Source organism: Sceloporus occidentalis, unplaced genomic scaffold (genome assembly GCF_023333645.1).
Source record: "Sceloporus occidentalis isolate IW3139 unplaced genomic scaffold, rSceOcc1.0.p SCAF_4, whole genome shotgun sequence".
Taxonomy (NCBI): Eukaryota; Metazoa; Chordata; class Lepidosauria; order Squamata; family Phrynosomatidae; genus Sceloporus; species Sceloporus occidentalis.
The window spans coordinates 66,575,458-66,591,835 of NW_028316984.1; the positions used below are offsets into that span (position 1 = coordinate 66,575,458).

Consider the following 16,378-nt stretch of genomic DNA (forward strand, 5'->3'; position numbering starts at 1 on the left):
TGCTATGTTTGAGACTATTTTTAGTTTCTTGGTTACATACATACTGTCAAATCTTATTTAAGTAAATTATACAGTCTTGGCCAAAATTCTAGAATAAAGTTCTATTGGGTTTCAATAAGCCTAAGATGATGACATCACTGTTCCCTCTGCCCAAAACTTATCAAGGCTGACTTGCCTAGTCTGTGATTTTATCTTTATGCACTGAAATTTCTGCATTACATAACCACATCATATTTCAAGCTTTACTCTAAAGAAGGCTTTCCTAGCCTGGTACCCTCTGGATGTTTTGGGCTACTACATAGTAATTACCAAGCTTTGGCTTGCCTGACTCAGGCTAATGAGAATTGTAGTCCAGTTATCTGGAAGGCACCAAATTGGGGAGACTGGTATAGAACTAAATACTGCAATAAGCTGTGTGTTACATGACAAAAAAGAGAAAGGTAATCAATTCTATGTCAATTTTGCTCTTTCTCCAGAAAACCCAGAATAATATACATGACCCTCCTCCTCCCCCCCCCCCCCCCTTGATGTTCTCTTAACTCTATGAAGTGTGCTTGGCTAAGAGAACTTCATGGCTCAATGGAGGTTTGAATCCTGGTCTCCCTGACCAACACTCTGCACCACAGCAGGTTCTTCCTCTCCAAATCAGTATTTACTTAGAGTGATTGATCACCTAAATAAATAGGTTCAGTGGGCAACAAGATGGGTTTCTTAAAGGGCATTATTTGGTTGGTGACATGTGATTGGTTGAATTGCATTGCTATGTTTTACAAACTCACCTAAGAGTATTTCTCAAAACAACATTCTGTTTTTAGTACATGGGGTTAGATGAGATGATCATGGAACTGCAGTTCTATGAACTTCTGTTGAAAGACTGGATGAAAATATTCAGAGTGGATGAAATAATCTTCAGCTAGCTTAAGAACCAAAACATTTGTCCTCCCTTTTAACTGAGAAAATTGTTCCAATAGCAACAAAAAAATCCCAACAAGCTGAATATTAGGAAAACCATGCCAGGTGCAAAGACTCATAAGTATGATGCATTTCCAGCTAAAGTGCTGAATCCCTTCAGACATCAAAAAGGATGTTGACAAGCTGGAGCATGTCCAAAGGACAACCAAAATGGTGAAAGGTCTGGAAACCATTCACTGTGAGGAGCAACTTAGGGAGCTGGGTATGTTTAGTCTGAAGAAGAGAGGGTTAAGAGGTGCTATAGGCCTATTTAAATAAATGAAAGGATGTCATACTGAAGATGGACTAAGTTTGTTTTCTGCAGCTCTAGAGAATAGGGCCCAGAGCAGTGGATTCAAATTAGAGGAAAAGATATTCCACCTCAACATTAGGAAGAACTTCATCTCAATATGAACTGTTCAACAGTTGAATACACTGCCTGGGAGAGTGGTAGTCTCCTTCTTTGGAGATTTTTTAAACGGTCTGGATGGCCATCTGTCGAGGGTGCTTTAATTGTGTATTCCTGCATGGCAGAATGGGGTTGAACTTGATATCTCTTGTGGTCTCTAACACTATGATTCTATGATCAATGGTAGGAGATCAAATAAAATATTGTGGAAAACAGGAGTCTGAAGTGGACATGATTGTTTGAGTATTTAGCATGTTTCCATCACGTATCTAAGTCAATAGTATCCATTGTTGGTACAGCCGTCCCTCCCTTTGTGTGGATTATAATGTACTTTGAATCCGCATCCTTCGCTTACTTGCGAGGGGTAAACAGAGGGATTTAAAATGAGGCATGTGCCTGTACTTGGGGGGGGGGGGGGGCGCCACCATTCAAGCTATTAGGGCTTGTATATCAGTGGATTTCCGTTTTCGCGGGGGTCCAGAATGAATCCCCTGTGAAAATGGAGGGGCGATGGTATTACAATTTCTGTGGGTTGATTTATATAGTGACCTCCTACCATTGCCCCGTGGCATACAGAAATGTGCACAGTCTGCCAAACTCCCATCTTGGTGGCATTCACATGGTTGCTGCTTTTGTGTGAGTGCTATGTCCTGATAAAATAGCTGTTGCAATTGTACAAATCACAGGTAGCTCCTTTGAGGTGCCATTTATTTCCAATTACACCTTTATATCATGAATGGAAGACCAACAGCAAGTTATACATGTGCCAAAAGTATTTGGAGGAGGGTTGCTATACGTATACATTTGTCTTCTTTGGATTTGTACTCTCATCCCCTGGACTGAGATTTCCTATTTCCTGAAGCATGTTTCTTTTCCACGAGCTATTTGTGAAATTAGCCCTATTTCCTCTCTTCTTAATGTGTTTGTTCTCACTCTCTAGGTTCTAATTCAAGCCATCAGGCAAAGTTTTCAATATTTGTACAGCTTGATCCCATGTATGTTTACTTGGCAACAGATCCCACTGAATTCAACTGGATTTACTCCAAAGCAGCTCCTGAACACAGGATGGTGTATGTGACTTTTCAAGTTACAACAACCCTATGAGCTCTCCTATTTAAAACACATGTTTGGTCCCCTGCATTCGGACCTGAACCAAGTGTCCAGGGTTTAAAACGGTGGTCAAGCAGACATTTATACAACTACAGCTAGTGAACCCACTTACAGAGATGTCAGAGCTGACCACAGTGGCAAAAGCTATATCTTCTTTGGACAAATATGCTATTAAAGGGCTATTTTTGAAGAGATTCTGGAAATGCCATTTTTAACAGAAATCTACAGCTTAGGGGTTAGTTATAGGGAGTACAGCATGTGACTCCTGTTAGAATAGTTTCATAGGCAACTGGTTTGTAGGAACAATTCACTGTGCTGGTTATGACCTATAAACACTGATATGACCTGGCATCAACTTGCCTGAAATGCCTATTGACTTAAGCCAAGCCTATTTGGGTTTCAAGATATCTGAGAGAAGCCTTAATTTCTGTTCTGATGACATCTGAAATGTGATCAGTGAGAATCTGAAAGAAGAGTTTTCCTTGTAGCTGTTCGCAAGCCTTGTTATGACTTCCTCCAGCAGCAAAGCAGTTTTTTATTCCAGCAAGCCTTTGGCCTCCTGTGATATTACAGCAACTGTAAATGTTGAAATTTGATCAACTCGTTGTTATTCCTTTGGGTTCACTGTTTTTGTTTTTTTATTTGTATTTTACTACTTTTAGTGACACTGGGCATTTTTAAATAGAAAAACAGAAGACAATTTTAAGAAGCAAAAACATAAATGAAATGATGTGATTTAGTATATGTTTGAGTTGAAATTTTCAAGGAATTAATTATTCTATCTTGATTTAATTTGATTACTGTGGCAAAATATGGGACCTCGGACCCTATCCTAGAAACATTTGCTTGTGATTAAATCGCTTTTAATTTAATAGGGCTGACTTCAGAGTAGGCATGTATAAAAATGTACTGTTATCAAGTGCATCAGATGTTCTCAGACAATACATATTTTTCCCCTTTAAATTCATCCAACATTATAATTTCCCAAGACTTTTGGTGACATTAGCAGTAGCTTTCTGCTATAATATCCCCTTTAGAAAGTGCTAAAATTCTAGCTTCCATTTAGTCTTCTTCTAGAATTTGTTTTAAAAGCTCTTGTCTCAAATTTCATAGGAATTTATCCAGACATGAAATGGCTATAAATAAAAAGCCTACATTTCACTATTGGTTGTCATATGTTTTTAGAAGTGGTATCTTATTTCATGGGTTATATTTGTAATGAATATTATATATATATATATATATATATATATATATATATATATAGTGTTTACAAGAAATGGTTGTAGCATACTGTAGTTCAAGTCGAGATGGGATAAGTCTCAGCAGCTTTATTGCTAGATAAAAGCACAACTACTGGCAGACAGACTTAGAAGTATTAGATTAAATATATCCAGGTACTGTATATAACCTGGCTTGCTGCTTGGTGGCTCTTGGATGGCTGCTTTGAATGCTGTTTGCTTCTATCATAGATTTGTAAGGAAGCTACCTTCGGAACTTGGTTCAGCCCGAAAGGCTGCATATAGATTAACTAACTAGATAATCTTTAGAACACTTTTTCTTTCATCCATGCCTTAGAATGTTAGTGAGTATTTAAGCAATGTGCTTTGTAAAATTCATTTCCTATAAACCTTTCACATTTTCATGTGAAGAAACAGAGGCGGCTCTTACAGCTAATGACATAAAGTAAGTTATTAACAGCATTTCAATTTCTGTTCCACATATTAGGATTGTAATAATAATAATAATAATAATAATTAGCCCACCTCTCCCATTTGGATTGAGGCAGGTTCCCAAAAATAAAATTACAATTACATAATACAGAAATCATAAAAATCTACAGTCCCCAACCAGTTCCCAACATAAATGACATTGAAAATACACTTATTGACCTAACTATCCTAAAGCAATGGTTCTCAAAACGGGGGGGGGGGGGGGGAGACCTGGATGTGAAAGAGTTGCTCGGGGCAGGGGCAAGACTTGAAGGCCCTGATCCCCCTCTTCCCCTTCCCAAACTTTTTATCTTCTGCAGGAAAGGGCAAGGAAGGCACCTGAAGCCTCTGCCTGAGGGAGTCATAGTAGTTATGAAGGTAGGGGAAGACAGCTATCGCCTTATAAGATGTTAAAATATGAACATACATGAATGCATTCAGGGGTAGCTGTGTTGGCCATTTAACAAATCCACCAGAGATGGCTTTATTGGCCAACCGAAATGCACAACATACTTGTTGCAAGCTTTTGAAGCTCCATGGGCTTCTTCATCAGGCAAGAAGTTACAAACCAAACAGGAGAGGGGGACAAAAAACAATTGGAGATGTTAGTCAGAGTCCTGCATGTTGTTTCAATCCTTAGTAAAGATTTTATGATTTTGATGATATCTTTTGCAGGCAGGCTCCTCCTCCTTCTGGCCAAGCGGTAATAGGGAGATTTTCAAAGTCCAGGAAATTTAAAGTCCATTCGCATCTCAACAGGGACCCCTCTTTTGCAATCCAATATGTCTCCATTCACAGGCCTCTTTGTAGGCAGAGAAAAATGGATTCCTCAAGAAGACTGGCATGTTTTTGCATCAGGAACATTTTGTTGGTGTAGAGATAAAACATGCAAATTCAGTCCAAATTTAAGAAGAAAAAATTGTTTTACTTTGGTTGGAGGTCCCAGTACCCAGGCCACTCTTCATGGTTCCCCTGTTGCAGCTACAACGTAAGTATCTCACAATACAGAAAACATTCAGCAGTAGCTGTGTTGGCCATTTAACAAATGCAAACAAAAATCGATTTGAGATACCATTATTGGCCAACCTAAATGCACAATATACTTGTTGCAAGCTTTCAAAGCACCATGGGCTTCTTCATCAGGCAAATTGTTGCCATCTTTACTAAGGACTGAAACAACATGCAGACATCTGACTAACATCTCCAGTTGTTTTTTCCTCTTGTTTGGTTTGTAACATCTTGCCTGCTGAAGAAGCCCATTGAGTTTTGAAAGCTTGCAACAAGTATATTGTGCATTTTGGTTGGCCAATAAAGGTATCACTGATGGATTTTTGTATACATGAATGTGTGAAAAAATATTCACACTAAACAAACAAAATACTTTTATTCATACACTATGTCAAGTGAGGGAAGTGCAACATCTGCTTGTAGATGTAAAAGGAGTCATAGGAGTAAAATGTTTAAGAACCACTGCCCTAAAGGCACCAGATCCTATCTGATTTTGGATGTTAAATAGGGTCAACTCTGGTGAGTACTTGGATGGGAGATTGCCAGTGAATATCAGGCAGGCTATATTTCAGAATAAGGAACTAGCAAACCCAACCCTGAGTATTTCTTGCTTAAGAAAGCACTATAAAATCCATGAGGTTGCCATAATGACTTGAAGACACACACATAATTTGGGATGCCACCCTGGCAGGTAGCTGTGCTGCTGGCTGCAGGCACTGCAAGTGGCCTTCTGGCACACTGAGTAAGCTTATTTGGGTTTATACAAAAGCCTGAAGAGAGAATAATTTCAGCACAGTGACAGTAGCATAACAGTGGGCAGCTGAAGGGTTGGGAGAGAAAGCTGTGGAAGCATCAGAACAGAAACATCACAGCCTTGCTGACATTTGTGCCAGTACTTTAACCACAATTGCACTAAGTATAGACTGCCAAATGATTTGAGAAAGGATTCCAGACAGTGCAGCCCCGGAAGAAGGAGTAGCTTTTGTTATGCTAGGGCTCTTACCGTATTTTCTGGTGTATAAGACAACTGGGTGTATAAGACGACCCCCAACTTTTCCAGTTAAAATATAGAGTTTGGGATATACTCGCCCTATAAGACTACCCCTCTTCAAACACACTCCAAATAAAAATTTTTAAAAATCAGATTTGATTTCAATATGGTAATTTTATTTCAAATACTTATGACATGCAAGTATTTAGCAGGAAAACTTGTTGTATACAAAGCCTGCTTGGATTGGTCAGCTCTCCCTGCCTGCCCAGCCCTCCCTGTCTCCAAGAGTATCAGAGCGGTAGTGCAAACATGGTTCTTTTTTCCATACCCCGGGAGTCCCGGATGCCTGCAGCTTGTTCCGCCCTTCACTTACACCTTCCCGGTGAGGCGCCCCCTCACTTCGTCACTGGGGCCGTATTAAGTCACTTCTTTCCACGAATCCTGGTGAGTGGATTTTCTTCTACTGTACTTGTACAGCGCCGCCCTTGTTGCTTTCATATGGTTGCCGCATATGGAGGGGATGCGGCTGCGGCTGTTTTTGAGCTCCCCCCCCCCCACATGCGGCGACCGCAGATTTTTGAGTCTGGCTCAGAGGTTTCAGCACCTTCCCTATAAGATGACACCCAGCGTATAAGACGGCCCCTGACTTTTGAGAAGATTTTCCTGGGTTAAAAAGTAGTCTTATACACCAGAGAATACAGTAATTCTTCTTTTCTTATTTGGGGCCAATGATGTTGACAAATCTATGTGTTTAAATCTGGACCCTTCACAAGGATCAAGTGTATGCTGATCTGATTTTAGGAACAAAAAAGGTGCTATAGTAGGCAGATGCCTTCCTCAACCATTCCTTTTTTCAATCCACTTACCCACTTTAATGTGATTGGGGCAGGCCCAGAATTTAAAATGTGGATCTTCTCCATTTCAGCTGAAGTTTCTGGGCTGCTTGTGAAAAAGATTTAACAAGTAGTATAATCCAACAAATGCCACTTACAGTACAGATTTTCTTCTTACCAGGCTTTCACTCTGGATAGTAAGATTGCACTTGCTTTACCTAACAACACCCTACTTTGAAAGATTACTCATCAGCAACAATAGACCTTACAGCAGAAATCCTGACACAGGCAAATAGATGCCAATTCTGTTCTCATGTCTACAAAAGCACTATCACAGGACCCCATAATGTAATACAAAACATTTGGAGTTTGCTCATGTGCTCATCCTGCAATGTGATCTATATATCTTTTTTCCAACAACACCTTACAACATTTTACATAGGAAAACAAGCCAGTATTTAAAAAGGATGAGCACCAGAATCTGATATCAGAAACAGTTATACAGTATTTAGAAACCAGTGGAGAACACCTCCATCTCCCAAGAGGCTGATTTCAAGGTAGCTGTCCTTGAAGAGAAGAGCTTCAGAGCCAGATTCTAAAGGAAACACTTGAACAAGCATTCTTTCAAAGGAGCTAAACTGTCTCCTCTGGCTTGAATAGGCACAAAGGCTTTTTATCTTACTACATAGGTTAATCAGATCTTTGTAGGATTGTCTGTATTACTATTGTTTGTTTTACTCAAATGCTCCAGACTTTGTTCCATGACCACCATTTGTGCCATTTCTTTTACCTATAATTTTTGCATATTCCCTTCAGTCCTTCTGATTTCAGTTTCCCACTTAACAGAGTGTAGCTAGGTGCAAAACTCTTCATTTATGCTTGGACTGGACAAAACCTGTCTTCCCCATGCATGTGTGAATTTCTTTATATGTGTTTAGATGTAGTTGACATCTCCCAATGACCACTGACTTTTAAGGGCCAATGTTAAGATCATAAATAAGCATTCTGGTATCTTTTGCATTCCAGCCTGCCCTGAATATGTATCAGCCCAGGCTATATTCCAGGGGTGGGGAAAGCCTGCAGGCTGCATATGTCTCCCTGGTGCTCAGAGCCCCCAGGCTATATGTGTTGAGCCCTTCAAAGCCTCCCCACATCCTCCCAATTTGGGGTAAGACGTTGCTGTAAAGTGGTCCAAAACATGTTCACTCCACCACCACTCCAAATATACTTGTAATGCAGAGAATTGGCCAAAAAACTGGAAGGAGGTGACTTTCATTCACTTCTGAGGCGTGTTCGGTGAACTTTCAGCTGAAAATATTTTAGTGTGGTATGCTGAAATGACAAAATAAAATAAAATAAACGCCCTGCAACAATTGCCTACACTACACTGGCGGGATACAGACGGGCAAAAAGGGGTGTATTCATGACGTCATGAAGGTAGAGCCTTCAGACGGGCCTTACCTGAATGCCGCCATGAACACACCCCCCGCACGCCCCAAGCGGGAAGAAGCGGCATTAAAAAGGTGCTGCTTTTCTCCGCTTCTTTTCCGTTTGATGCGCAGCTGCGCAGCTCCGTCTGTAAGCTGCTGCACCGGTACGCCAGAATTGCTACGCTGCTAATTTAAGTTGCCCATTTAAAAGCTCCGTGTCTGCTGCGTCGCATAATGAGTCGGGGTCCTGGAACATGCGCAATTTGCAGTCAGGCTTTAATTGCAGCGTCAGCTGCCATGCAGGTGTGGAAGCTGCAGCACAGCTGCAGCGCATTTTAAAACTCGTAACCCTAACCCTAACCCTAACCCTAGAGCAACATGTATGCATGCGCTGCTTGGAAAGTTTGGACTTTAAAGTGAACCCCTACACACATTCCTGTGCCATTTTCACCTAACAATAAAAAACGCTAAAACTGTAAATATTTACATATATACAAGGGAGGTGATGGGGGATGGCAGAGGGACAGCGGTGGCAGCGGAGACAGCTGTAGCTGTGCATTGCAGATTCAGCAAGAGCGCGGGGACCAAAGGAGAGGAGGCATCTATGATGCTGGTGACACTGGCAAAGTGCAAGCGGACAAGGATGCCAACACCAGCTGATCACCAGCTGGCAGGAGACCACCATTGTTCTTGGGCAGAGTGGGGGAAAAAGTTTTAAAGGGGCTTGGGCACTTTAAATGTGCCCATAGGCTTTCTGCCGCCGCTGCTTAGCGCTGCAGCTGCGCAGCTGCGCATCCGCCAGCCGGCAAAGGAAAAAAAAAAGCCCCGTTTTTGGCCGCCCGTGAGGAAGCTGCCTCTCTCTTTGCAGCGTCCTCCGAGGCGCCGGTTTGGAAACTGCGGGTCAGAAACGGACCCAGGTGAGGCGTCTTCACTGCCCTCCATGTGGAAGCCCCTTCTCCTGAGCCACGCCCCCGGGGCGGGCAGTCTGGAGGCTCCGTATTCAGCAGAATACACCTCCAAGACGTCTTCCCCTGCCCGTCTGTATCCCGCCACTGTTTCCTTCCATGCGTCTGATAAAGTGGGCTGCAGGGCCCAAGGCATGTGCCAAATAAAACTTGTTAGTCTTAAAAATGCAGTAAGACTTATTTTTTTAAGCCATACTTTCTTCATTCCTGATTGGTGCTATTTTTTTCACTCCCTCGTTGTAATCAGTATTTTAATTTGCATTTTTAGCCTTAAAACACTATTTATGCAATAGCATTTACATGAAAAAGAGTGATACCTCAACTCTAGGGCAGAAATTCTAGTCATTACTATTGTGTATATTATACTTATTTTTCTCTTTGTGGTTTTATATTTTCCCTGTATTTTTATATAATTTAAGTGATTGGGCAACAACACTGAAATTTAAGAAAACTCTTTGTTACAAATGTTTAAAATTACTTTTTAAAATGTAAAAAAAATGTGTTGAGTTTAATAATTCCTTTCCCATTCACGAATGTATATTGTGCAAACTTACTGAAAATAGAACGTTGTTGAAAGTAAAAATATAGAAAGTGCAGCATACTCTTAAATGTGACATGCTTGTTACAATTATATGTTAGTCATATAGCTAACAGGAACAGAACTACTCGAGATCCAGTGTGGCATAGTGGTTTGAGAGTTGGACTATGACTCTGGAGATGAGGGTTTGATTCCCAGCTCGTCCATAGAAATCCACTGTGTGATCTTGGGCAAGTCACATGCTCTCAGCCTCAGGGGAAGGCAATGGTAAACCTCCTCTGAACATCCTGCCAAGACAACATCACGATAGAAACACAAAGTTGGAAGAGACCACAAGGGCCATCCAGTCCAACCCCATTCTGCCATGCAGGAAATCTCAATCAAACATCCCCGCCAGATGGCCATCCAGCCTCTGCTTAAAGACCTCCAAGGAAGGAGACTCCACTACACTCTGTCGAACAGTCCTTACTGTCAGGAAGTTCCTCCTAAAGTTGAGGTGGAATCTCTTGTCCTGGAGCTTGCATCCATTGATCCAGGTCCTGTTCTCTGGAGCAGCAGAAAACAAGCTAGCTCCCTCCTCAATATGACATTTAAACAGTGCTATCATATCACCTCTTAACCGTCTCTTCTCTAAAATTGCATTGGCTTTGTTAGCTGCCGCATCGCATTGTTGACTCATGCTCAACTTGTGGTCTACTTGGACTCCTAGGCGCATTACAGAAGGATTGCGTATTAGGGGCGTATTAGGGTTAGGAAGGGACGTGTTAGGGTTGAGAAGGGCGCTTCTTTCTGAATGAAACTACATGTGAAAGGGATCTAGGATGCCCCTCAACCCTAATACAGACCGAGTCCGTACAAAATGGCGGCGCCCGTCCACACGGGGGGTGCCATTTTGACGCCGTGGACACGTACCACAGCGGAAGTGACACCGTGATTGTGCAACTAGCGCCTTGTGGCGCCACTTCCAGGTCACAGAAAGAAGCTCCATTTCGGCGCTTCTTTCTTGCTGCACCCAGGAACCGCGTGGTTTGGCCGCTGCGGTTCCCGGATGCAGCAACCGGTGGTGGCGGAAGAGCGCCCTTCTTGGGCGCTCTGTAACATGCCCTAGATCCCTTTCACATATAGTTTCATTCAGCCAGGTGTCCCCCATCTTACATCTGCGCACTTTAGGATCTTGCTCAGTGCTTTCAAGCTGCCCTTCCCAGTCCTAGTCTTCCTCTAATGCCTTGACGGCAGTCTCTATTCTGGTCAATATTTGATCCAAGGTATGGGGATTCATAGACTGTTTCAATTTTCTCATTGTCTAGGATGAACTCTTGTAGATCTTCTGTGGTCATTAATTTTGTTTTCGCCATGTTCTGTATTAAATCTACATTGGAGCTTTCCTCCTTAACCTTCTTCAGTAATTCCTCCATGTCCTTGTTGGTTTCTGCTAGTAGTATTGTGTCCTCTGCTTATCTTAGATGCACACACACACATCTTCACTCCTCCTGCCTCTAAATTTAAGCCTGCTGTGCAAATGATTTTTTATTTTTTTGCATACAGGTTGAATAAACAGGAAGAAAGTATGCAGCCTTGCCTGATTCCTTTGCTGATTGGGAACCATTCTGTTTCTCTATATTCTGTCCTGAGTATAGCCTCTTGTCCTGACTAAAGGTTACACATCAGGAGCATCAGATGTCTCCTTCTTTGGAGGTCTTTAAGCAGAGGCTGGATGGCCATCTGTCAGGGATGCTTTGATTGAGAGTTCCTGCATGGCAGAAGGAGGTTGGACTGGATGGCCCTTGTGGTCTCTTCCAACTCAACGATCCTATGTTGAGGCACTCCCATTCCTTTAAGAGCAAGTCATAGCTATTAGTCATCTAAGCACTCAAAGGCTTTGCTCTAATCAATCAAGCACAGGCAGATTTTCTTTGGGAATTCCCTGGTGTGCTCCACCATCCATAGTATGTTTACAACGTGAGCTCTAGTGCTTCTTCTTTTCCTGAATCCAGCTTGCACCTCTAGAATTTCTCTCTCCATATATGATAAGAGTCTTTGCTGCAGAATTTTGAGCATGACTTTGCTTGCATGTGAAATTAGTGCAATGGTTCTATAATTACTGCAATTTTTGTGCCCTTTTTTGTGGCTAGGAATGTATATTGATCACTTTCTGTGTAATCCTTTATCATTTTGAAATTAGGCCCAATTAAATTAATTGGCACTTACGCTCAAGTTAGATATATAGGAATGCAACTAAAATGTATTTTTGTTTCCTTGCTTATTATTTATCCTTTCTCTTCAAAGAGAAGAGTCCTAGTTTTTTAAATCTAGGAATTGTGGGAGGGAGTTGAAGGACTATCTTCTCTTAAACAGCCTAAATTATACAGAGAACAGTAAGAAAATATTAAATATTGCTGAGAAATTGTGCTAAGACAGTCAAAGGCTTTAATGGCAAGCATCCATAGTTTTTTGTGGGGTTTTTCGGGCTATGTGGCCATGTTCTAGAAGAGTTTATTACTGTTGTTTCACCAGCATCTGTGAAGATGTCAAACACAGGTGCTGGTGAAATAAACTCTTCTAGAACATGGCCACATAGCCCAAAAAACCCCACAAAAAACCTGTGCTAAGAAAGTTTGGATCAAGGGCAAGGCAACTCCTGCTCGCATTGTACTAGCTGTCATTATTACAAACAGCAGCTCTGGGGTTGGGGTCAAGATTGTCTCTATCCTTAAATCACTTATAGTTCTGCTAAATTATATATTTGTATTCATGTTCCTGCACTTCAAAATTTGCTAAATAATACAGTATTTTCCTCTTATCGGTTTAACTGAAAAAAGTATATGAGAAGGTATATAGTTTTGATGGTAGATACTTAAGAGTACTTAACCTTCAGATATTTTAAATGCCACCTTCTTGTCACACAACTGTTTGTGAGTGGGACCACTATAATGAGAGGCAGGATGAAGATAATCCACTCTTTGAATTCTAATCAGCATTATTTAGTGAGCATATAAGAGACATGGTTATTATTTTTTTTAACTTGTTCTTGTATGTTCATGTCTGCCCCTTCCCTCTTGTTGTTTCTGTTGTTGGACACTTATGGATCCTCAAGCCATTTTACAGAAGCTCAGAAATACTTTTAAAATGGAATCTCATGTGTTTGGGAGCTATGCTTTGATACTTAAACTGGGTTTGAAACTTCTCTTATTAAAGCCAGGTTTAACATGAGTAATGTGACATGACAAGAAAAAACTGCTTCCCCCGGAGTTTGGAAGAGATTAAAAAAAAAGAATGTAACGTCATACTCATGTTTTAATATGGGGAAGGGTACTTTACTGTTGTTGTGTGCCTTCAAGACATTTCCGACTTCTAGCAACCCTGAGGCAAACCTATCATGGGGTTTTCTGAGGCTGAAAGTGACTGACTTGTTCCTGGAAGTCCCACTTCAAGTATTGCATAATTATTGGAACAAGTGTACATATCCTTATGTCTGACTTAGGTGACACATAATTTCAAAATTGTCCAGAAACAAAATAACAAAAATTGTTTTGTTATTATCAATAGGAGCCCTGGTGGCGCAGTGGTTAAATGCCTGTACTGCAGCCATTCACTCGAAACCACAAGGTTGCGAGTTCAAGACCAGCAAAAGGGCCCAAGCTCGACTCAGGCTTGCATCCTTCCGAGGTCGCTAAAATGAGTACCCAGACTGTTGGGGGCAAATTAGCTTACTTGCTAATTAGCTTACTTGCTGTTCACCGCTATGATCTTTGGAATAGCGGTATATAAATAAAACAAATTATTATTATTATCATCAATGCAACCTCCTCAGTTTTTGTATTTGTTTTTAAGATGATGTATGCATTATCAAAATGCTTTTAATTATATTTAAACTGCATTTCTATTGTTTTGTGGGGTTTATTATGGAGGTTTACTTGGGGAAATGTACTTTTAAAAATGGGCTGAATTAAATACATAACAGTGTATGCTCTCCTTCACCCATCCCCAGGGTACCTGTCCTGACTCACTCTTGCTCATAAAAAATGTGTGTGGTGTACAAAAGCCATCAGTAAAAGTTCAAATCTGGGCTTGGCCATGTTACACCCACTGAGTGACCTTGGTCACAGTTTCTCAGCCTCAGGATGGCAATGGCAAACCCCCTCTGAAGATACAAGAAAACTCCACAATAGGTTCACCTTAGGGTTGCCATTATGTTGGAAACACCCCCCCCCCCAAATATTGCAGAATTCAGAGGCATAGCCATGTTAGTCTGGAATATCACAGTGCAAAGGGATGTTGTAGCATCTTTGAGACTAACAGTGCAAAAGAAGTTTTGTGTAAGCTTTTGTACACATCTGAGGAAGTAGATCAAGTCTATGAAACCTTATGCTACACATCAGAGGAAGTAGATCAAGTCTATGAAACCTTATGCTACAACGCCTTTCACAGTTAGTCTCAAAGGTGCTGCAAGATTCCCAAATATTGTAATACACCACATGGTTTCAATTTGTGCCTGAGCATATCATAACCTGCCCACAACCACCCCCTTTGCCCTATGAAGCTGACTGCTGAGCCCCTTCACCAACCACCCTGCCTTTCAGTGCTTCATCTCCAAAATTTTGAGAGAGGAGCTCGAAGCAGCCTGGTAACCTCCACCACTGATGTGGGCCACCCTTGAGCAGCCCCAGAGGAGAAAGCACACTCTTCACATGTTCAGAGGAACTGCCTCACATCACTTTGAAGCATTCAAAACACTGTCTCTCCACCTGCTCAAATTCTGTAGCCTCTTCTCCCCCCCTCAATGTGTGTTTGTGTGGAGACATCATTTTGCAATGTGATGCCATCCCATCTCTATTATTCCTCCTCCTTTTTCATTCCCCCTCACATCACACACTTTTCCTTCATGCAGGGTGACCGGACATCCTCCTTTTCAAGGACATGCCCTACATTTTACAAAATATAACCTTCAACCTTCTGTCCAGGAGGAATTCCAAAATGTCCTCTATTTTGAACATCACTAGAAGCACATTGATGAGCACCATATTTGCTGTCACCCTCCAAGTAATGTGTCTACTTGACAGCTTGTCCTCACTGCAAATAGAGGGAGAGGATGGATCCTTCTACAGTTCCTTTTTCCTAGGAGCAGCAGCAGGCAAGGCTTGCACCCAGAGTTATGTTTGTTTCTCAGAGGGGAAAAGGGCATGAAAGATGTTAGGCTGCTTGAGGAGCACAATTTTAAGCATTTGTCTTCCTCAGTCCTATAAGTATATTGCAAGCTAACAAGGTATTTTAACAAAGCTACTTTCATCAGAAAAAATCTGGTTGAGTCCATAATAAAATACAGTATATGTTAATACAGTTGTAAATTGTGTGTTGTTTGCCTTCAAGCTATTTCTGATTTATGGCAACCCTAAAGTACCACTGGCAGGACCAGAGGTCCTCCTTTTCCAGGCCCTGTCCTACATTTCAACCTCCCCTCCGGGAGAAATTCCAAAATGCTCTCCATTTGGAGCCTGACTAAGAAGCATGCATTTACATTTATACAGCCAGCCCTATTTATCCACTGATTTTTTTTTTTATCCACAGATTCAAGGAGTCACAAATATTGAAAATATTTTTAAAATACATACGTTCCAGAAAGCAAACCTTGATTTTTGCCATTTTATACAAGGGACGCCATCTTACTGTGAAACTGTATTTAATGGGACTTGAGTGGATACCAAGGGCCCACTATTTGAATGTGTTTAGCTTTTATTTTATAATATCCTCGTTTTTTCTTGAATATCCTCCCTTTTACGGTGCCTTGTCCTCAGCAGTGATGACATCAAGTCACCCTGATTACAGGGCTTTCTTGACAAGTTTCTTCAGAGGGGGTTTATCATTGCCTTCCCCTGAGGCTGAGAGAGTGTGACCTGGCCAAGGTCACCCAATGGGTTTCCATGGTTGGCGGGAATGCGAAACCTGCTCTAAATCATCCTCCTTTTCCAGGACATGCCCTACGTTTCTGTCCAGGAAGAATCCTAAACTTTCCTCCATTTTGAGCATGACTAAGAAGCATGAATTCATAATTCTGTGAGTGTTTGTAGCTTTTATTTCATAATGTTCTCTCAGAGGCTGAGAGACCGTGACTTGCCCAAAGTCATGCACAAAATGGAGGATTATTCAGGGGGAAAATGGAGGATATTGCCAAGCTGGGATTTGAACCCGGGTCTAAACAACCCAGACAAAATGAATCCACGAGAGTGAGGGGTTTTTAGCTATTGTTTTCCTGCGAATATCCTAATGTTGGGTCCTCCTCTGGCCACTCTTCCTTCCTTCCTTCACAGGGTGACCGGATGTCCTAAATGCAAAGGAGGAGGACAAGGCACCGCACAAGGTGGGCAGGCAAGAAAAACAGGTGGGCCATGCCCAAAGTAAAAGCTAAAACTTTTACATCATATAAATGTAAATTC

At 41.5% G+C, this 16,378-nt stretch overlaps 1 protein-coding gene across 2 annotated transcripts in view; it reads left to right on the plus strand.

Annotated features, from left to right (window-relative positions):
* Window positions 1-3,588, plus strand: part of LOC149313947 (sorting nexin-4-like) — a 50,425-nt gene extending 46,837 nt beyond the window's left edge. The window contains exon 14 of one of the 2 annotated variants that reach the window (XM_089520207.1): window positions 2,301-3,588. In XM_089520207.1, the coding sequence (XP_089376333.1) occupies window positions 2,301-2,438 (138 nt within the window). In that variant the 3' untranslated portion in view covers window positions 2,439-3,588. The remainder of the gene's footprint in view (window positions 1-2,300) is intronic. The other variant, XM_089520209.1, reaches the window with a different exon arrangement.
* Window positions 3,589-16,378: the final 12,790 nt, after the last annotated feature.